The sequence below is a fragment of the Spodoptera frugiperda genome, chromosome 24 (genome assembly GCF_023101765.2).
Source record: "Spodoptera frugiperda isolate SF20-4 chromosome 24, AGI-APGP_CSIRO_Sfru_2.0, whole genome shotgun sequence".
Lineage (NCBI taxonomy): Eukaryota > Metazoa > Arthropoda > Insecta > Lepidoptera > Noctuidae > Spodoptera > Spodoptera frugiperda.
This window is the reverse complement of record NC_064235.1, coordinates 2048312-2070712: the sequence shown is the minus strand read 5'-3', so window position 1 is coordinate 2070712 and position 22401 is coordinate 2048312. Positions and strand designations below refer to the sequence as shown.

Here is a 22401-nt window from a genome sequence, read left to right as displayed (position 1 = left end):
AGCATTAATCACCACGCTTGCTCAATGCGGGTTGGTGATTTCAAACTTATAATTAGAAATTATAAGCCAAGGTTTCCTCACGATGTTTTCCTTCACCGTTTGTCAGTGGTGTCTAAATAATCTTAAAGAATGTACTTATAACTTGGTAAAAGTCACATTGGTACTTTATCGTTGGTAGGTATCGAACCTACCTCCCCATGAATGAGGAACTTAAACCTCCGAGCCTGAATTTACCTCTCACTACATGGCAGAGAGTGTCCGCTTGGTTGCACAACCAATATGGCGGCGCGATCAGCTCGGACGGCAGCACAATACTGTGTCACATATATACACATGTCTCTAGTCTCCCATTGGGGTAGGCAGAGACCATACAACACCAAGTACCACGACTGTGACATACTTCTTTCGCTTCATCAACATTTATCAATCTTTTCATACATGCTCGTTAATTGAAGATGCTTTTAATTTAAATATGACAATAGATTTTTTGAAGAGCCATGCTTCGGCACTGCTAGGCCGGCTCGACCGGAGTGATACCACGGCCTCACAGTACACCGACGTGAAACAACGCTTGCGTCGTGTGAGTGAGGTTACCGGAGGCCCAATTACCCCCCTTCCCAATCCCTGATTCCCCAATAACCCTTAAATTCCTTGGGCCGGCAACGCACTTGTAACGCCTCTGGTGTTTCAAATGTCCATAGGCGGCGGCGATTGCTTACCATCAGGTGATCCATCGGCTAGTTTACCGGCTTATAACAATAAAAACAAAAGATTATCAACTTTAAACATTCAGATTTAAAGTACAAATTAGGTTACTCGATGTGCCTATACCTTTACACCTTTGGTCAGCTGATGGCAGTGACGTCACGGCACAATAGGCACCAATTGGCGATGTGGGTCATTCGCCTGCCCGACCTCGCGCCGGTCTGACCCTACACTGACTATTGTGTCAGGAGGTACAAACGTACATACATACATACATAGCTAGCTATACGTATGTCTTCTGCGCACTTAACTGCTTCTTTTTATGGTATAAGCCGGTAAACGAGCAGACGGATCACCTGATAATAAGCAATCGTCGCCGCCCATGGACACTTGAAACACCAGAGGCGTTACCAACCTTTAAGGAGATTAAGACTTTGGGTATTTGGGTATTAGGGTAATTAGGACTTGTTGATCAAGTGGTCGGAAATGGGACTACTGAGCAAGTGGTCTGTTTTATATAATAATCATTACGGATTTTCTAAAATTCAGAAATAAAACGGCTTCTTTTGTATTTCCATTTGCGTAACTTTTAAAGGTATGTTTTATGTCTGAGTGAAAATTTCAAAACCTACACACGGGTGCAACGCCAGTTACAGCTCTAGAGATCCTTATTTACTTATTTATTTTTGAGGGGTGAATCATCCAATGTCTTCCACCTTGAATGAGGCGATGAAGACTCTCAGACTTTTACTGACATTACCTACTCCTCCTTTGAGCCAGAACCCCGGTAACCCATCAGGTAGTCCAAAACTCCGGATCGGGCATCAGCCCAACTGAGCAGCATCCGTGGTGGTTTGCTGGCCCTTTGGGAAAATTATTTACTTCAAAAAGACCAGGAAGGCACTTTTGAACGTCAAAGCAAATATAAAAATATCAACAATGTCTGCGCCGTATCCTATATATTACCCCCTTTTTCTTTTTTTCTTTTTTTTGAGGTGGGAAAATCACCATATGTCTTCTCCCGCCCTAGGCGAGGCGAGAGGGAGTATCAGACTCTAACTGACTAAAAACCACCCCGTTCCTACTCCTGCTTGTCGAGCCGGAGCCCCGGTAAAACCGCACGCAATGTTTTGAAACAGATTCTTTATTTCGTCTCTTTAATAGATAAGCGAGGCGCCACTGCCTGTATCAGTGGTTGCCAACCGAAGATAAAATACTGTTCGTGTAATGAAAACAAAAATACACAAGACAACACTTATGTCCAATAAGTGTGAAAGTGTGGGAGAGCCATACTTCGGCACTGCTGGGCCGGCTCGACCGGAGTGATACCACGGCCGAGCAGTACACCGACGTGAAACAACCGAAGCGTTGTGTGAGTGAGGTTACCGGAGGCCCAATTACCCCCTTCTCTATTTTCCCCAACAACCCTTAAATTCCTAACCCCCAAAAGGCCGGCACTTGTAACGCCTCTGGTATTTCGGGTGTCCATAGACGGCGGTGATTGCTTACCATCAGGTGATCCGTCTGCTAGTTTACCGGCTTAAAAGCAACGTCACGACTTTTATCCCCGAAGGGGTAAGCAGAGGTACACATTACGGCACGTAATGCCGCTATACAATGTACACACACTTTTCACCATTTGTGTTATAAGTCCCATGTAATAGGGGGTGAGTGAGTTTACCGGCTTATACCATAAAAAAGATACCATTATCACAATATCCTAAGTGTCAAAAATACTATGCTGAAAACCGCATCAAAATCAGTTTAGCCAAACGCGAAAAACATACATACATACATACTTCTTTTTTTTACAGTCGGGTAAAAAGTAGTCACTGACCAAAGCAAAGGTTGGGAAACCATGGTCCATACTACCTATTACATATATACTCTTATTATTCACACTTTAAACTGTGATAACCTCGTAGATAACACGAGAGGTCAGCTGTTATCTTAAAACTGTACCAAAATAGTCAGTGACAAGCTCTCGATCACACCAGTGGGATTCATTGTGTTAATAGCTCATAATAGGGTAGATGACCAATTTCTATTTCAATGTCCGTCTTGTAGATTATTTTAAAACATTACACACGTATTTTTTATTTTCTCACGGAAACAAATACTTTCCAAGATAATATCGATTTGAAATATCGCGTGACGTCACTTCTAGGTACGTTTTATACGTAGAAATGACGTATTTACTCTCACTCTTAAACTTTTGAGTCATCACTCGACATCTTAAAGAACCCCAAAGTTACCCATCGTTTGGCCAAAGAAATAAAGCAGTGTGTGGAGACCGTGGAGGAACAGGGAAGAGAAATCCGGTTCTACTGGCTGAGGGCCCATGTCGGAACGGCCGGGAATGAGAGGGCAGACGAATTAGCTAAAATTGCTGCCAAAAAGAAAAATAACACCACGGCAGACTACTGTATGGTACCCATGTCCTACGTCAAAAAGAAAATCAGAGACGAAACCATCCGAAAGTGGCAGGACAGGTATACCACCTCCACTACTGGGCAGGTCACTAAGACGTTTCTCCCGGATGTCAATGAGGCATATCGTTTAGTGAGATCGACAAAGTTGACACCTGCCCAAGTACAAGCGTTGACTGGACATGGAGGGATCGCTGAGTACCTGCATCGATTCAAATTAAAAGAAAATGCAGGTTGCGAATGCGACTTAACCATCAGTGAGTCAGTATGGCACATTATTCTCGACTGTCCCCGTTTTCTGGCCGCCAGATCCAGCTTAGAGGCTCAAATAGATACAAATCTGGATACCTCCAATCTGAGTGCCATTCTAGCTGATAAAGTCAAAAGACCGCACTTCCTGAGCTACATAGACACTATCTTTAGCAGGGCAGCTGAAAGAAACAGCACATTAAATAATAGACACCAAATAGCCACCTTGGAGAATCAATTAACAACTGCCACGGCAGTACCCGAGACCCTCGTACTAATGAGCCGCTCATAATCAATGAGAAGCAAATACTCCTACATGGAGAACGCGGCACCAAAGGAATACGGTTGCGAGGTGTGGCCCTATTCATGAACACCAGCAGCGAAAGACTAGGGATAGCCTTCTGCGAAAAAAGGAATAGCAAATGGCTCACTATTTCACCGGGCCTAGCCTCCCTGATCAATGGCAGCACATCCAGAACAAGCATGCGACGCAAAGTCTATGACGCACTACCAGACATGAAACTGTTGGGTCGAAGCTGTCGATTGTTGCGAACACGCAATAAAACAATCGCAATGTTTTCCAGCGTCGACTCTATAACTTGTTTTGCACAAGCATGTGGGGTGCTGTCAGGCGTGGGTGAGTGGGGAGACGTAGAAGGCATACATTCCAGAATAATTAGCGTAGACGCTGCAGTGGTGGCTTATGAAAAAGGGAAAACGGCAGACCTTATGGGCTGTATTAGGGCCTCAGAACATCATGAGGTCATCGTGTACGAGGACAGGGGGGAAGATTTGAGCTTCCTCAAGAGGTCAGTTCAGCGCCAGCTAAGGGTGGATTCTCCAAGCGGCTCAGAGCGTTTACAGCAACAATATTTGCAACAGAGCGCTCTGCAACAACAACAGCGGGCCACCGAAAGGGAAAATAAAAAACTACAGTCCCGAGGCAGAATGTGGGCAATAACAACATCCATATGCTCAGTAACCGGACTCATTGCGTCACCTTTCAGGAAAAATGCATCCAAGTCCACTCATAGATCGGAGAGCTGTCCCGCTCAAATACAGTCTGCTCATTCTAGGTCATCCCCAACAAGAGCAGCTATGGGCCACGTTTGTCCACCGAAGCTTCGACAAGCCACCACTCCCAGAGACCATCTCATAAACGCTTTTCTCGAGTTTGTCGCAGTAATAGAAGCAACTAAACAGGTTAACTTGCGGAATTGCGAAGCCATCCTGCAGACTTATCTGCAGGGTAACGAGCTGATACTGGACGATAGACTCGAAGCAGCAGAAGCAGTCATATACGACAATAATACATCGAGAGTGCTGAGAGGAACCTCTATAAGTCGTAGTATGGCAGCTTACAACGCCACTGCAGGATTTGTGTCTCTCGACGAGAAGGAATCAAATCGATGCGGAGTAGTGAAGTTTAAAACTCCCCCCAACGATTCCCTAGTGGTGGTTGCCAAGTGTACCAGGATTATGCTAGACGATGGGATATTAGAAATGGCAAAATCCATATCGGAATCCGGACCGGACGGCATAACCTTTGAGAGCTGGTGCACTCCGAGGTTTCACTGGACGAACGGGGTCCCTGGATGCGGTAAAACGACTTGGATAGTGGATCAATTTGATGCGGACAAAGATTTAATTGTCACCACAACAACTGAAGCAGCAAATGACCTCAGAGGCAAACTATCTTGCCGATTTGGGGGACTACTAGTCAAATCTAGGGTTCGAACAATGGCGTCCATCTTAGTAAACGGCTTGAAGGGGCGAGAGAGCTGCACTCGACTAATGGTAGACGAGGCTCTTATGAACCACTTTGGAGCGGTGGTGATGGCTGCCCGAATAACTTTAGCCAAGGAGGTCCTGCTAATTGGTGACATTAATCAGCTCCCGTTCATTGATCGTGACAACCTCTTCCCTCTCCACTACGGCCGCCCTACACATATCACACCCATAAGTCAGGAGTTGCTGTGTACCCACAGGAATCCAATGGACGTGGCCTATGCCCTCAACACAGTTTACAGTGGCATATACTCGTCCAGGTCGGGCGTGAGATCCCTGGAGACAAAAAGATTCTCGGGAGCGATGATCCCAAAATCACTCCCCGACACCTTATACCTGGTACACACCCAGGCAGAAAAGGAATCCCTTAAGAACCAGGGATACGGGTCGGGCGAGGGATCACGCATTCTCACTATACACGAGGCTCAGGGGCTTTCGTCCGCGAAGGTGGTAGTTGTGAACACAGCAACAAAGAGGCAGAAAATTCATGACAGCGTACCACATGCAGTAGTTGCAATATCGCGTCACACACATAGTTGCATCTACTACACGGACAACTGTGATGACGCGATAAGCAAATTGATCAGAAGGGCTGCTGAAGAGAGCGACCATAGGATAATGGACTACAACCTGAAAATGGCCATCAAACACAGAGACGCGGCAGTTCTGGGGGCGCTTTTGGGTGAGAAATGTTCCTTGGACTAAAATAAAAATGTATATAGTGGGAGGTAATGTGTATGCGGAAATCGTAAATAAGTACATAACTGCTATATACATAATTATATAATTGTAAACTCTTTGACTTCTGTAAGCTCTGTTGAAGTCAGCCCACCCGACAGGGGTTGAGGCGTCATGCACACATAAATGTCCTACAGTCGGTGGCGCTGTGTGTTAGGTTGTTCCGTTCCCAACAAAATGGTTGACCGGATCAATTGCTGACACACACGTCATACCCGTGAACGAGTGCCTTCTGCTGGGGCAGGTCGGCTCTCCCAGCGCGCCGGTGGACTGACTTGGCAGAGCCGCCGGTAAATTTAATTTAGTGGATAAAAAAAAACAAATATGTTAATCATAAGTATTTTTGTAGTTATAATCTAATAGTTGTGTTTAATTGTAGTGCGTAAGGTACAGAGGCGGCCTTAGGGGTGGCGAACAGGGCAATCGCCCGGGGCCTCGCTCTTGCAAGGGCCTCGCGCTACACAACCCAAGCAAATTTAAAAAAATATAGATTTTTTTAAACTTTTTTTTGACCCTTAATTACTTATTCAGGTTATAACATAGCGGTAAAATAAAATAAAGTTAGTTACTTAACTAATTTCATTAAAATTACTAAAACAGCTTTAATTTTACAATAATGTCTTGGCAGTGTACTTCCAACGCATTTGTTGCAAAATTACAGTTCATGAATTGAATGCGGAAAATAAACTATTTTTATGTTATTGTCGACAACGTGCGCGGAAGCTGTCATCCTAGGTTTGAGGCACTTAACACGTTCACTGCGGCTGCCCAAGATTAAGACTTACTTCCAGTGCTGTACAAGTCACATACTTCCCGTATCAAGATTGCCTGATGTGCGTTACGACGTCTATGTTCCCGTATGTAGTCCAGACTTCAACCCTCCACAGAGACATGGAAAGTCCTCAGCAGATATTTTTTTCTGTACCAATACATAGTTAACATCCTTGTGTATGCACAGCTGCAGTAGCACAGAGTTCTTAGTAATATCTTAAAAGTTACAGGTATTTTTGAAAATGGTTGATTTTACGGGAAAATTCTTGTCGTGGCGCATACAACAGTCGTATTGCTAGGGATGGGGTGTCATAAAAACATTATTTTGTTTTAGATTCATTATTTTTTATTAGAGTATTACACTATCAACAAAACCTTTTTTGTAATGGGATGAGGATCAGTCTTTTTATTTTTATTAATTACTATTTTTTCTCATATACAAAATTCGCTTGATGGACTTAAAAAAATTTAACTGTTTTTTTTTTGTACTAGAACTGGAAACTGGAACCACTACTCTGCACAATAATGTTTCTAGCCTCTTCACCTTCTGTTTTAACACCATTCCTCATAATAAGTTTTTGCTTGAACGTTTCATTGTTCATGTACCTACAATTTACCTACTTACGCGTGAAAGATAAAATATCGCGTTCTGTAACAACGTATCGACTAGACACAGCACTATGACTAAATGAAGCTCCGCGTACGCGCACGTTCAGTGCGGTACGGGGTTTAGGATACGGCCAAATAGTTTCCGTACCGCACTATTGTACAATAATTACCTTTCTGTGCGTTACGACAAAATAATTCCCGTACATTTTTATTCTTAAATTTGAATACACTATAAGCAAGCACATCGGGAATATAGGTGTCTCTAATGTCTCTTTTTTACTTGAACGAATACTTGAATAAATCACCTCCGCACGGAGAGCAAAACCAGGACAACTAGCTGCTGCACAGAGCAAGACTCAATTACAACCAAATACTTCCCGTAACGCAGTGAACGTGTTAAACACCATGAGAGCATATTTGGTTTCATGTACCTATAATACAAAAAGATTAAAGGAAATTAGTGATAGTGAACTTTTGAAACGATGCAGCGACTTGCAAATATCTATGTAGTCCAGTCAATTTAGGAATTCACCTCGGAATTCGAGATACCCAGCTGTAATTTTGTATATACTACTTGTATTTTGACCCCCTAAAACTTGTCTCAAAACCTACATATGGTAGGGTGTAAGCAACCCTTAAAATTCAGGGTCAAAGGGCCCAAAAATCGTTTTTTTGCGGTTTTTTCGAAATATCTCATTTCCTATGGGTTTTTGGTAATTGTATTCAATAGCAATATTGTAGCATACAAAATTTTCTACAACTTTTGTGTAAACTTTTTTTTTATACGGTGAACCGTTTTCGAGATAGAGGGCGGAGAGCGCGCGGTCACTGCATCTCTTCAAAAAATAATTTTTTCGTCTAACCTATCCGTGATGGTTGTCTATGGATAGGACATAAAAAAATACGTCATGGTTCCTAAAACCATTTTTCGTCAAAATCAATCGTTTGAAAGATAGACGCTTCCAAAGTGGAAAAATGAGGTCTATCGAATGTGTCCTGCCCCTAACTTTTAAAATAAGTTAGTAAGAAAACTAAACAAAATATATGCTGTAGATTTTAATGAAAACTTTCAATGAAAATTGGTTTGAACGAGATATCATAATTAGTTTTTAAGAATTGATACATTTTTAATAAAAACACACTTAATTTTCCACTTTCTCAATTCTTTTAATCAATTTTGTATGCTACAATATTGCTATTGAATACAATTACCAAAAACCCATAGGAAATGAGATATTTAAAAAAAAACGCAAAAAAACGATTTAAGGGCCCTTTGACCCTGAATTTTAAGGGTTGCTTACACCCTACCATATGTAGGTTTTGAGACAAGTTTTAGGGGGTCAATATACAAGTATATACAAAATTACAGCTGGGTATCTCGCATTCCGAGATTCTTACCTAATTTAACCTTATTTGACTGGACTATGACAGTAGGAGAATCATGTGATATTGATGGATATGAATTGTACGAAGAACTGAATATGTTCATTCGTAAGAAGGAAACGACGACATTATCTCGGTGCTGAAATACATAATAGAAAAAAAATTAACCGAATTTTACTATCGAAATAGTCCTGAGAATTATTGCCACCACACCTGTTACAGTTGCGTCTGCTGAAAGGAGTTTTTCCGAGGCTTAAAATCATTAAAACATATTTGAGGAATTCGATAACACAAGATCGGCTTTCAGCCCTTGCTATTCTTTCCATCGAAAATGACGTAGCTCATTCGTTAGATTATTCTGTTTTAATTAAAAATTTTAGTCTTAGGAAAAGTCGCAAACATCTATTTTAAAATGTATCATCTCTGTATTTGTTAATTTTGCAAATCTTTCAAAGTAAAATCTTTTAAAACTCAAATTTTATTTATTTGTATAACTTTAGTATTTCTCGTCAAACATAACAAGTACTTAAACCAAACAAACAGACCTACTTTCGCATCACATACTTTTTACGAAGGACAAAGGGCCTCGCAAAGACCTGCCGCCCGGAGCCTCGCAATGGGTAAGGCCGCCGCTGGTAAGGTAGATACCATATTGATAAAATTTATTGTAAAAAGAAACACAAATTGTATGACAAGGGCACGGACCAAGAGTCCGTGGAGAACAAATGTAAATAAACATATAAAAAAAAAAAAAAACCTTTGATTCGTTTTTATCTAAGTATTGTTATCTTATATGACAAAATAAAAAAAATACGTGTCTAATATTTTTTTATTACCTAACTGACGGACTAAATAGATTTTTAATTTTCATACCCCGTCATCTTTCCTATTGTGTTGATATTTTTTTGTGATTTGAAAAGAAGTGTTAAATGAATTAACAAATAACTGGTCATCGAGTGATGCGAAGTATTTATATTGTGTTTATCAATTTATTGAAAAAGGTAAATGTTTCATTCTTTATTTTTTAGATCAAAAAACAGTAGGTTCAATCTTGAACAAAAGGCCTAAAAGTCTATTCAATTCAAGTATTGTATTGTGAACCTGATTGAAAAAGAGTAACCTATAGAGTTTCTTGCTCGTTCTTCTCCATAGGAATCTACACTTTGGAACGAGCAAATAGAGCAACTAGAGGACTGACCGACAGACAGGCGTTATTAATATTATTATATTTGCTTTGACGTTCAAAAGTGCCTTCCCGGTCTATTTGAAATAATTAATTTTGACTTTGACTTTAATTCATTAATATCGAATAGAATGTGATTGAATTGAACTTATTGTGTCACAAATATAAAATAAGAGTGCTTTTCCACCAGAGATGTGCTATGCTACGTTGCTGTGGATGCGTTTGGCTTCCACCAATCATATTCATTGGTACACATAGCTTAGCACTGGTGGAATTGGACTCAGCTAAGCTATGTTTTTTTATGGATTGATGCATGCAATGGCTAGTCCCTACTATCAATACATCGCATACTTGAGCTGTGTAGTGTGCATCTTCCTCGCACCGCTACAGCTTAGTATTGGAAGAGTTTAGGAACAGGTGTAGATTAAGTCTTTGACTGCCAATAGAAAATTGTTGAAGGCAAATCCTCCGCTAACGTCGGCCACCGGTGACCACCACGGCGTTCAATACGTTTCATCATAACAGCCACAAGACGTCCACTGCTGAACTTAGGCCTCCCCCAATAACTTCCAGATAGGCCGGTAGGAAGCGACCTGCATCCAACGGATCCCTGCGACCTTAATCAGGACGTCTGTCTACTTGGACGTCTTACACTACACTTGCCACTACGCGTCTCCACTCGAGAACCTTCATAACAAAAAAACACATTGGCTACTTTTCATCCCTTGGGAACGCGAGCGAAGGGTGTAATAATTTACTAATAACCATCCACAAAGACACATTACCACGGGCGTTGCGCCGGCGCTATACAACTATTTGTTACTCTGTATCTGACATTGATACGGAGCCCGCGGACTGCCCCACTTCCACTCATTATGCAAGCCGACCACCGACCAGTTGGCTCACACAGTCGTTGTAATCTAAGTGTCTTTACTTTGGTTATTACCGACCTGTTTCTTTCTCATCTTGCCAATCTATACTGTCTATCTATACTAATATATAAAGCTGAGCAGTTTGTTTGTTTGTTTAATCTCCGGAACTACCGGTCCGATTAGAAAAAAACTGTTTGTGTTGTATAGTGCATTTCTCGAGGAAGGCTATAGGCTATAAAACATCACGCTATGACTAATAGGAGCCAAGCAGAGCGGGTGAAACCGCGCGGAAATAGTTAGTATTATAAATGTGAGTTTGTGTGTATGTTTGTTACTCAATCACGTCATAATGGCTGAAGGGATCGGGATGAAATTTTGGAACAGGGGTAGATTATGGTCTGGAATAAGACATAGACTTTTTGTCCCACGGGAACGCCAGGGAAGACGCTTGCAGAAGTTAATTCTTCATAAATATCTACAAATCGGTCGACGTATTGAACAGTATGAAGGCAGAAATGGTCGATTCAATAGATTTTCCCCCGCTTCGCTTGGCTACTATTAGTCCTATAATCTTCCATGATATATGTACTAAGCATTTAGTAGATCCGGAGATTAGCGCGTTTAAACAAACAAACAAACGTTTTGTATTAGTGTAGATGAAACTTGGTGGTCGCCCCTTTCTTATTATCTGGGGGCACGGCAGTGCCCCCGCCAAGTCGAGCAAAAAAAAGCGGCACGGCCGTACCATCCTTTTCTCGAAGCAATTCGGGCCTTTTTCGACCCCCTATAATTCGGTTGTGGATAAAGCAAGAAACCTGAATCTTCAGTAACTAATCCGGCATTGTATAAACACGGAATATTTAAAATTTCAGTCAATTTGAACCAATAGTTTAAGAATGACAACTTGTTAAAGTTTCTAAATTTTGTCACTCACTGACTCACCGATCATCAAAAGTCCAAGGCACTTCTAGCAGACTTAGAAGCTTCATATTTGGAATACATATAGAGTTTAGTGTCTTAATCATGGGAAAACTTAAATATTTTGTAATTTCGGTCCAGTTTTCCAAATATACCAACTGCATCAATAACTTTGTAATCCCATATAAATATATGGGATTACAAAGTTATTTATGCAGTTGGTGGTTGGTGGTGGTTATAATTTTAATAGGTGTAGATAGGTACCTACCATATGAGGCAAGGGAGGGGGTATAGGGTGGGTAAGGGTGTGTTTAGCCCATGAAACTGAACAACAGAGAGAACTTGTCAAAAATTGAGACATCAAAGCCTCCGAGAAAAGCCCATAGAGACAGGGAGTGGGCTTTGAGAAAAACTGTGGCTGAAGCTCAAGAAGTAGTACCGGAAAAGAAAAAGAGGAAGACTACATATAAAAATAAGAAAATATCATAAGACCTTTAACAAAATTCGTTAGAAGTAGATGGTATCAAAAAGAAAGGCTCTACAAAAAGAAGTGAGATCCCATCAAAAACATCCTGTAAAAAACCCAAGTCTCGCAGCTCAGTCTTTCTACCGTCAAAAGTTGTGAGATCCATGTAATACCAAGTCGGTTAATCTATTTAGTGTCTACTTGAAGGACCTTCTGTCTTAAGTTATTACATAAGTTATTATCATGCCAATATTAAAAATATTTAACGTTTTAAACAAATAGATCGACTTGGACATCGCATGAAAACAAAATGAATATTACAATATTATATTAGATACTTTAGTCTCTCGCGCCTCACGCGATTGAAACTCTCGTTCCTGTTGGTCGCTGGCCCGTCGTGCTGTGTAGTGTGATACATACTAATAATCAAATCAAGCGATGTCCAAGTCGATCTATTTGTTTAAAACGTTAAATATTTTTAATATTGGCATGATAATAACTTATGTAATAACTTAAGACAGAAGGTCCTTCAAGTAGACACTAAATAGATTAACCGACTTGGTATTACATGGATCTCACAACTTTTGACGGTAGAAAGACTGAGCTGCGAGACTTGGGTTTTTTACAGGATGTTTTTGATGGGATATTATATTACTTTACCTTGTCAAATTCTCATCATCTTTCCCTAATATCAAAATATTTTTACAATGACTACTACTATTACTATCGTGAGACATACTAAATTAACTAAAAACTGACTAAAAACAACAGTTTCTTGTGACACGTTTAAAAAATTAGAGTTATTTTCCACCAGAGATGTGCTATGCTACGTTGCTGTGGATGCGTTTGGCTTCCACCAATCATTTTCATTGGTACACATAGCTTAGCACTGCTGGAAATGGACTCAGCTAAGCTACCAACGGTTTATCCACTTAAATATATTGAGAAAACCTCAACAAATTTCGAATCAAAGAGGAACTCTTCATCATGAGCAGCGTACTCAAAGCAAAATGTGATTGAAACTGGCCATCAACCATCAACCCAAAACATCTGATACAACAACAGCAACAAGACAATAAACGCTACTAGCGCCCTCTACACACAGCAAAAACCGTTGTCAAAACAGGAATACCGCAGAAAGTGTGACAATACAGTGTCTCTAGCGGTGTTTGTATACAGACAGACATGCTGTGTGCATTATGTATGTATGTATACATACATAATGCACACAGCAGGTCAGTGCACAGCAGGTGGAACAAAATACCCATATAACGGGTGTCCAGTGGCAGATTTCAAACTTTGGAAAATTGAAAAAAAAAATACAGCTCTAATTCAACGTACGTTTATTTTAATTTAATAATAACTAATGCGGATTTTTTTTTTAAACTACACTCTCCAAATGTCGGCCTTCGAGTCTTAAACACCCTTCGAGTCTAGCACGCATGTTTTCAAAAACGCGTTTACAGAGCGACTGGGGAATTCTGCTTACTTCGGCTCGAATATTTTCTTTAAGTTGTGTCACAGTGCTCGGATTTGTCTTGTAAACCATGGATCTTAAGTATCCCCATAAGAAAAAATCATATGGGCTTAAATTGGGTGACCTAGATGACCACGGTATGGTACCGTTTCGGGATATGATTTTTTCAGAGAATAACTGCTGCACTGCATTCATGGACACGTTAGCAGTATGAGCTGTGGCCCCGTCCTGCTGAAACCATGTGTTTCGGTTGACAGAAGGACTATTCTGAAGTTCTAGTCTGAAAAAGTCATTTAACATCTGGGCATATCTCTCTGAATTTACAGTTACAGTTTGGCCATGTTCATTTTCAAAAAAATAAGGCCCTACGATTGCAGATGCAGACATGGCACACCAGACTGTTACTTTAGGCTTCCCAGTAACGGAAATTCTGCTTATTAACATATCCTCCGATGTGAAAATGGGCTTCATCACTAAAGAATGTGTACCGACACGATTATTTAATTAGATGGCGAGCTTCAGTCACCGAAAATCGACTCGAAATGTACGCCTCGACGGCAAAACCGCGGTGCCCTCCACTCTACTTTTCCATAGTTACAAAAAAATCCGCAGTATTTGCGTTTCTAAACACGTCTTTTGCAGTCCTCTAACGTATTGCATTTAGAAACTATGTTTGTTCAAAGTTTGAAATCTGCCGCTGGACACCCTGTACATCAAGAAGCCCTGAAGAATACAGGGTGAATAGAATATCTACACAAAGTTTCAGTTTAAAATACGTTTAAAAAAAATTGCTACCAAATACTTGGTGTCGCATGGTTCTTGAGTTTAAATCATACAAACATATCACAACACTACAGGGGTCGTTTGCTAATATTACGAAACATTTCTTCTGTAAATCTGATCGCCTGGTACCTATCTACCTAATTATGATGTTCGGTTTCGTGAATTTTATGTATTAAAAAAAATATTACTTCTTTCCATGAAAACATGAGTTTAAAAACCCTTCCCGTATCGTTTGTTATGTTATCTAGAAACCGTGCACTTGGTATGTATACCCCCTTTTTGTTACACCGTGTATATGTGTGTGTGTGTGTGTACATTAGTTACGGAGAAAGTCGGTAGGAGAGTAGTGATGTACTGTTGACAATAGATGTTGCTTCGCGACATATGTGTGGTGCAAGGTATGAGCGAAAGTGACTGTAGGTAATTTGGTACCGATCCGGAGCTGCGGACAACGTAAAAGGTTACCGGGGCTCCGGCTCAAAGCAAGAGTAGGAACGGGGTTGTTTTTAGTCAGTAAGAGTCTGACACTCCCTCTTGCCTCTCCGAGGCGGGAGATCTCATTCGATGATTTTCCCCCTCAAAAAAAGGTCTATTTGAATAAATAATTTTGATTTGAAATATGTAAATATTTTGCCCGACCAGAGACTTGAAGTCGAAATCTCTTGATTGGTGATTGCACTAGTGACCACTCGACCAGCGAGGAGGTTGGATAGTGTGAATCAGGTAACGATCCCTAAACAGCGTCCAACACGCTTATAAAGCCTCTGGTGCTGCGGGTGTCCATGGGCGGCGGCGATTGCTTACCATCAGGTGATCCGTAAAAACGCTTAACTCGCTCTCGCTTATGCCTTAAACCAGCAGGTCACATGTTGACCCAGTGGCGTTAGAAAGCACAGTTACCGTCCTCAGTGTTACTGAGGAGCCTTCACTTTACCGTTCATCAGTACACACTGGTCAGTCGCGACATACATACAAACATACATCTTCATTTTATATGTACATATTTAGACGGCAGATCAAAGTATACTCCACTGTTATAGTAATTTGTACCTTATCTCTTAGGCAATAAAGGTGCTAATAGATTGATTGATGGGTTGAGTTTGATGTGCTGTTTGTTTTTATTGTTAGTGCTAATGGCTGACATGTTACCATGACCAGTCGAGTGCTTTCAATGGATTTTCGTCTTTATACCCATTAGTATAAGGTTGAAAATCAAATACGGTTTAGAATTTTCACAGATTGATTTGTTTGTAAACTGTCAACTTTCTACAATAGATTCTGGACTTTACTACGAAGATATAAAGAAACAAATTGATTGACTAATAACAGCTTCATAATAATTATATTGGCATCAATAGTTTGTTCAATAAATTTTCACTTTTATTACAAACTATTAAAGAATTATTTAGTAATTTCATACTTTGCTTCATTTAACACACTGAGCTACACATAACTAGTTTACCTTGGTCTCACTTTGTATGAATTTTTCTCACATTCGACGGTCAGTTTATACTGGTCGACTTAGAGCAATAGAAAACCAGTTTACCATGACCTCGCTTTATATGATGTTGCCGTACATTCGACGGTCAGTTTATACTGGTTATGATTTCGGACTGCCTAGCGGGTTACCGGGGCTCCAGCTCGAAAAAGCAGGAGTAGGAACGGTGTGGTGTTTAGTCAGTAAGAGTCTGACACTCCCTCTCGCCTCGCCCAAGACGGGAGAAGACATTGGATGATTTTCCTTTAAAAAATAAGTCGTGTCTACATATGTATGTATGTAATGTCTTTATGTAATTTGATTATTTAAGCACATAGTACAATGTAAATGTCAGGTATTTTGTGGTTGGCCGCAGATTTGAAGGAAAATTCCGACTTTGCAACGTAACTAATGTTTACATGACGTAATTTAAACATCACTTTAAGTGTGGGACCACGCTTCGGCACGACTGGGCCCGTCCCCGATTCCCCTACAACCCTTTAAATTCCTTATCCCCAAAAGGCTGGCAACGCACTTGTGACTCCTCCGGTGTTACGGGTGTCCATAGGAGATGTGTACAAGGAAGTGTATCGCCAATCTGGTCGCTATATGTCCGTCTAGGGCGCCCTCTACCGACGGCCCTATTCATATCCGCCTTGTATATTTCTTTCATAAAAGCTGTAGCTACTTATATAACAAGAATTATGTACTACATCTGTGTAGGTATATAAGCTAAGTATATAAGCTACTATGTAACATTTGTACCGGTTCCCACGAGTCATTGTTTCAATAAGTAGCTCACGCAACTTTATAACTACAAGCTGTTTGCTTACACAGGAGTCACAGCATTCTTACACCGTATGGAGAAACCTCTTATGACTTAATTTAAACCACATATTTGTTATCATCTTGGCTGACGATATACGAAAAATGAGCGAAATAGGCCCAGTAGGCCTCACAGAAAACCGACGTGAAACAGCTTGCGTTGTGTTTCGTTGTGTGAGTGAGGTTACAATAACCTCCCTTCCCAATCTACGCAATCACCGATTCCCCAACAACCCTTAAATTCCTAACCCCCAAAAGACCTGTAACGCACTTGTAACGCCTCTGGTGTTTCAAGTGTCCATGGGCGGCGGCGATTGCTTACCATCAGATGATACGTATGCTCGATTACCGGCGTGTTACATAAATAAAACCACATATTTGTTATCATCTTGGCTGACGATATACGAAAAATGAGCGAAATACGCCCAGTAGGTAAGCCAAAAAGTGCATTATTCTCTTTGAGCTAATTCGAACACTCTTTACAAATACGGCATTATAACAGCCGCGCCGCATGTCCGTAACATTCCTAGACAACCTACAACATTACAGCTCTTCTGTGGTCAAGGAATATGGAGCTGTTCACCAGAGGAGTTACAAATGCGTTACTCAGTTCTTAGGGATTCGGGATGAGGGGAGACGAAACCTCTAGCCTTCCAGTAACTTACCTGACATAGTCACATGTAGTTCCTTAGTCGGGTATATTATACCCACGGGAAGAGTAGCGGTGCTGACAAAATGTATTCGACTCTGCAGTCACCACACAGTATTACGAACTATGATTGCCTCGTGGCTTTGATTACATAGCTCGTTTACACTGTACATTGTGTATATACATAGTACATTATGTATCAATGTATGTACGTATGTATGTATTGTAAAATGTACATTGTTCTACTTTCTTAGGTTTTGTTCGTAAAATCGATGTGAACGTTACGTTTTTATGGTTAGGTTTTGTTTTAATGCAAACTAAGCTATGTGTTACAAGCAACGTCACGCCTTTTAATCCCCACAGGAGTAGGCAGAGGTGCACATTACGCAAGCCGCTATACAATGTACACCCATTTTTTCGAAAATTCGAAAAAAGCCCAGTAGTACTTTGCTCGACCCGGGTATCGAACCCGAGACCTCTTGTATTACTGGGCCTTTTTCATCAATGTTGCTACTACTGCTTATACTGCTTTTTATATATTTAAATGTTTTATTTTTTCTTCTTTTTAATTTAATATTTAAAAATGTAATAAACAAGTACAAGAAATTAATGAAAATAAATGATCGATAATATAAAAACACTGTTGTTTACCGACTAAATAGTTATCTGCTTTGTTACAGAACAGAATGAGGACCCTGGCAGTGTTGTGTCTGCTGGCGCTGGTGTGCGGAGCGCTCGCCAAGAACAAGAAGGGAGACGACCATAAGGTAACTTGATCACATTATTTATATGGAACTCTAAAACAGGATACATTTTATATTTTCCATACCATGGACCCATCTAGTATTTCAGTTTTAAGTGAAATTCGCGTGGTGCTTGGCGACTGGGCTTCTCCCGTGTCGTGCAGTCTCTTCTGTGCCCTAAGGCTTAAGTCATTCTGTCTCCTGCATTAAATTCACCGAGGCAAGTGGAAACTATCGTTTTCTTTTTCTTCTCCTCTAATAACATCTTCTGATTTGTTTCGTTGCGGGATCCAAGACAGTCATTCATTTTCCTGGGACGCGCCGGACTTTAGTGTTCCGGTGTTTTCATGTTTGTATCTACTGTAGATCCTGGCTTACAGGAGTTGCAGCGGTATGGGAGGTTGTGGCGGGCTTGTCCCAAAAAAATACCATCTACCATCACTACATAGTATAAAACAAAGTCGCTATCTCTGTCCCTATGTCCCTTTGTATGCTTAAATCTTTAAAACTACGCAACGGATTTTGATGCGGTTTTTTTTTAATAGATAGAGTGATTTAAGAGGAAGGTTTATATGTATAATACATGCATAATATATCACCATTGCACCCATGCGAAGCTAGCGGGTCGCTAGTTATTTATAAGAAAATAGTTGACCCGGCAAACTTTGTACTGCTTCAAACATTATTTTTCAATTTTTAAAACCTTCCCTGGATTTCTACAAATAATTCAAGACCAAATTTTGCCAAATCTATCTAGCCGTTCTCGAGTTTTAACGAGACTAATGAACATTGATTTTGAAGAAAATTATTAAAAAGCAATAAATGCAAATTCACTATTTTCTACTCTTCGATCAATTATGTTTGTAATGTGTCTAAACATACAATAAAAAGGATGAATAGATAACAATCAACTCAATTAATTATGATGGTGGGAACAAAACATAGAGGGCGCTGTACGATTTCACTCTCATCGCCACACGCGTCATACACAGCACGTTTTTTTTTTTATGAGGTTGGACAACTAACGAGTAGACAGATCACCTGATAGTAAGCTATTGGTGCCGCTCTGATCATGAATAACGTTGGAGTTGTAAGTGCTTTGAGGAAAAGGAGGGATTGGGCCTCCGGTAACATACCCAATGCAAGCACTTTGACTGCACGGTTGGCGCGGTGGCTAGGTAACCGGCTGCCGCGCAACGTATAGCGGGTTCGATTCCCGCACGGAGCAACTCTTTGTGTGATCCACAAATTGTCGTTTCGGGTCTGGATGTCATGTGTATGTGAACTTGTATGTTTGTAAACGCACCCACGACACAGGAGAAAATCCTAGTGTGAGGCAACGTTTCAAAAACAACAATATGAATAGGTTGCTTATGGGCAGACGTGCTCCACCGTAGGCCGCATCATCACTTACCATCAAGCGAGTTAGTGGACAAACGTCGACCCATTAAATATACATACATACATATCGTCACGCCTTTAATCCCCGAAGGGGTAGGCAGAGGTGCACATCATGGCACGTAATGCCACTGTGTACACCCACTTTTCACAATTTATGTTGTAAGTCCCATGTAATAGGTGGTGAGCTTATTGCCATATATCGGGCACATTTCCAGACTCCGTGCTACCTGAACTGAGAAATTTTCGAAAATCCGAAAAAAGCCCAGTAATACTTTGCCCGACCCGGGGATCGAACCCGAGACCCCTTGTTCAGCAGTCGCAATTGCGACCACTCGACCAACGAGGCATCACTTACCATCAAGCGAGATAATGGACAAACGTCGACCCACCAAATATATATAAAATATATTTAAAAAAGCGTATAAAACAAATAATGCTTTCCCTCCCAGGTGAAGATTGCTGTCTACTACGAGTCGCTGTGCCCCGACAGCAAGAGGTTCATCACCACGCAGCTGGCGCCCGTCTGGAGGGACTTCCGAGGGGTCGTCAAGGTCAAGATGGTGCCGTACGGCAAGAGCACGGTAACGTTATTTATTTATTACAAAACTACTGAATACAACTATCATCATTGATGCTACATATTTTTGTACAAAACCAGAGTCGCTCTCTCTGTCCCTATGTCCCAAGGACCTACGCTAATAGGAATCTTTAAAACTACGCAACGGATTTTGATGCAAAGTTGTTTTTTTTAATAGATTGAGTGATTCCCTAGAGAAGAAGGTTTATATGTATAATCATAACATATCACCACACACGCCACAACCGGCAAATTTGTACTGCCTCAAACATTTTTTCTTACCTTTTAAACCTTCCCTGGACTTTAATTCAAGACCAAAATTTGCCAAATCGGTCAAAATCTGCTTAAACGCTATGGTCAAGCATGCAGGCGGAATACTCGCTTCAACACGAGCAAGTTGGTTGGTCAGTGGTCCCGTCAATCAGTGCGCATTTCGGAGAGTTTGATACCTAAACAGACAGTTGTTCTGCTGCGGCAAAATGCAATCCCAATCCAATAAATAAAATCAAAATTTCCATCTGTCAATTTTCAGCATTTTATGCCCAAGGTAACCTATTAACCCGTAATTTACGTATTTCAAAAATAATCTCTTTTGGATAGTCTCTGCTTTTTTAAACGGACTAATGAAAGTTTACATATTATATTATTAGACGCATTTCAGCTTTTTGGGTGATAGGAATAATTAATTGCGTACGAGTGTTACTCGCATAAAATATTATTCAAATACCGTACTTCTGATTTGTTTGCAGCACGACAAAGTGAACGGAAAGTGGCAGTTCCAATGTCACCATGGACCTGATGAGTGCTACGGTAACAAGGTATGTATGACGTCATCATCATGAACAGACCGTGATAGCCCTGGCGAGACGAGATCGAGACAGTGTCAGGCTGCTTAGAGTCACACACACACACACACACACAACGTCCCGCCTTTTATCCCCGAAGGGGTAGGCAGAGGTGCACATTACGGCATGTAATGCCGCTAAACAATGTACACCAACTGCCTCGTTGGTCGAGTCGTCGCAAGTGCGACTGCCGAACAAGGGGTCTCGGGTTCGATTCCCTGGTCGGGCAAAGTATTACTGGGCTTTTTTTTCGAAAATTTCTCAGTAGTAGCACGGAGTCTTCACAATATTTTTTTTTTAGTTTGCCCCACACTAGTATTTTCTCCTGTGTACAAACAAACAAATTCACATACACAGTCAGACCCGAAACAACAATTTGTGGATCACACAAAGAGTTGTTCCGTGCGTCGAACCTTCTACACGTTGCACGGCAGTCGGTTGCCCAGCCAAAATTTGGTAAATATTCGTTGGAATTGGAAAGGAAAGATGTCCCATTGTAATACATTGTGTACTTTATGTGTGTAAGCAGCTTTCGTGGTACAATTATGTTTACAAACAACTGCGAAGATATACGCGTAGACTGATTTCCCACGGTCAATCGATATCACTATGTGAGAAAACAAGTTTCTGTTAAGGTATTTGTCAAATCAGATCAAATCAAATCATAATACAGGTCTTAAGTTATTAAAAACGTCTTAAGTAATGTCGTCGTTTGCGGACTTATAAGAAACCTATTTACTCCATTCTTGAAGAACCCCTTATTATAGCCTACTGGGAAAAGAGGGCAGGGAGTTCATTCCACAATCGAATGATTCGATTACTGATAAAATTTGTAGGTGTAGACCACAGAAAGACTTGGCACTAAACAATGTAACCGAGTATTGTATTGTGAACCTGATTGGAAAAGAGTAACCTTTGGTGTTTCTTGCTCGTTCTTCTCCATAGGAATCTACACTTTGGAATGAACAAATAGAGCAACTAGAGGACTGACCGACAGACAGACGTTTTTAATATTGTTTGACGTCCAAAAATGCCTTTTACTGATCTGATTTTAATTATTATGTTATCGGCTTACTCACGTAACTGTTTGACGAGGAACTCGACTAGTAAAGGAGTAGCAGCGCGACAATCGCCGCGTCGTGTGTCGCGGAATGCTGCTCATGAATATGAGCCTCTAGCGTGGCTTGAAACTAGTCGAGTTCCTCGTCAAACAGTTACGCGAATAAACCGATAACATAATAATTAATTTAGTAGGTCTCACAAAACTGATTTTGTCTTAACTTGATTTGGTAATAAATGTATTCTTTTTTGCCATCACCACACATAAACATACGGATCAGTTGACACTATTCACGTGTTCAATACCAACGTGGTTACAATCAAGTGGAGGCAGGTATCAAATAACTGCGTCGTTGCCTCATACAGTTAATTACTTTATCTGATCCCAGCAATGAATCACCGCACGCGAGGCCTTACCTCTACTTACGCAACGAAGGTACCTACTAGTGCCACT

At 40.8% G+C, this 22401-nt stretch overlaps 2 protein-coding genes across 3 annotated transcripts in view; both read left to right on the top strand.

Moving 5' to 3' along the window:
• The window catches only part of LOC118278869 (GILT-like protein 1), a 32259-nt gene that overhangs the window by 6246 nt on the left and 3612 nt on the right, over positions 1–22401 (top strand). The window contains exons 1-5 of one of the 2 annotated variants that reach the window (XM_050703777.1): positions 2666–2734; positions 9593–9673; positions 18003–18089; positions 19916–20047; positions 20793–20861. In XM_050703777.1, coding sequence (XP_050559734.1) covers positions 9632–9673; positions 18003–18089; positions 19916–20047; positions 20793–20861 — 330 coding nt within the window. In that variant the 5' untranslated portion in view covers positions 2666–2734; positions 9593–9631. Of the gene's footprint in view, positions 1–2665; positions 2735–9592; positions 9674–18002; positions 18090–19915; positions 20048–20792; positions 20862–22401 lie in introns of those variants that run through there. The other variant, XM_050703778.1, reaches the window with a different exon arrangement.
• LOC126912226 (uncharacterized) lies at positions 3142–9427 on the top strand. Its single transcript, XM_050703360.1, has 3 exons — positions 3142–3197; positions 3641–6296; positions 9313–9427. The coding sequence occupies exons 1-2, from the start codon at positions 3142–3144 to the stop codon at positions 5874–5876; spliced, it is 2292 nt and encodes a 763-aa protein (XP_050559317.1). The 3' UTR covers positions 5877–6296; positions 9313–9427.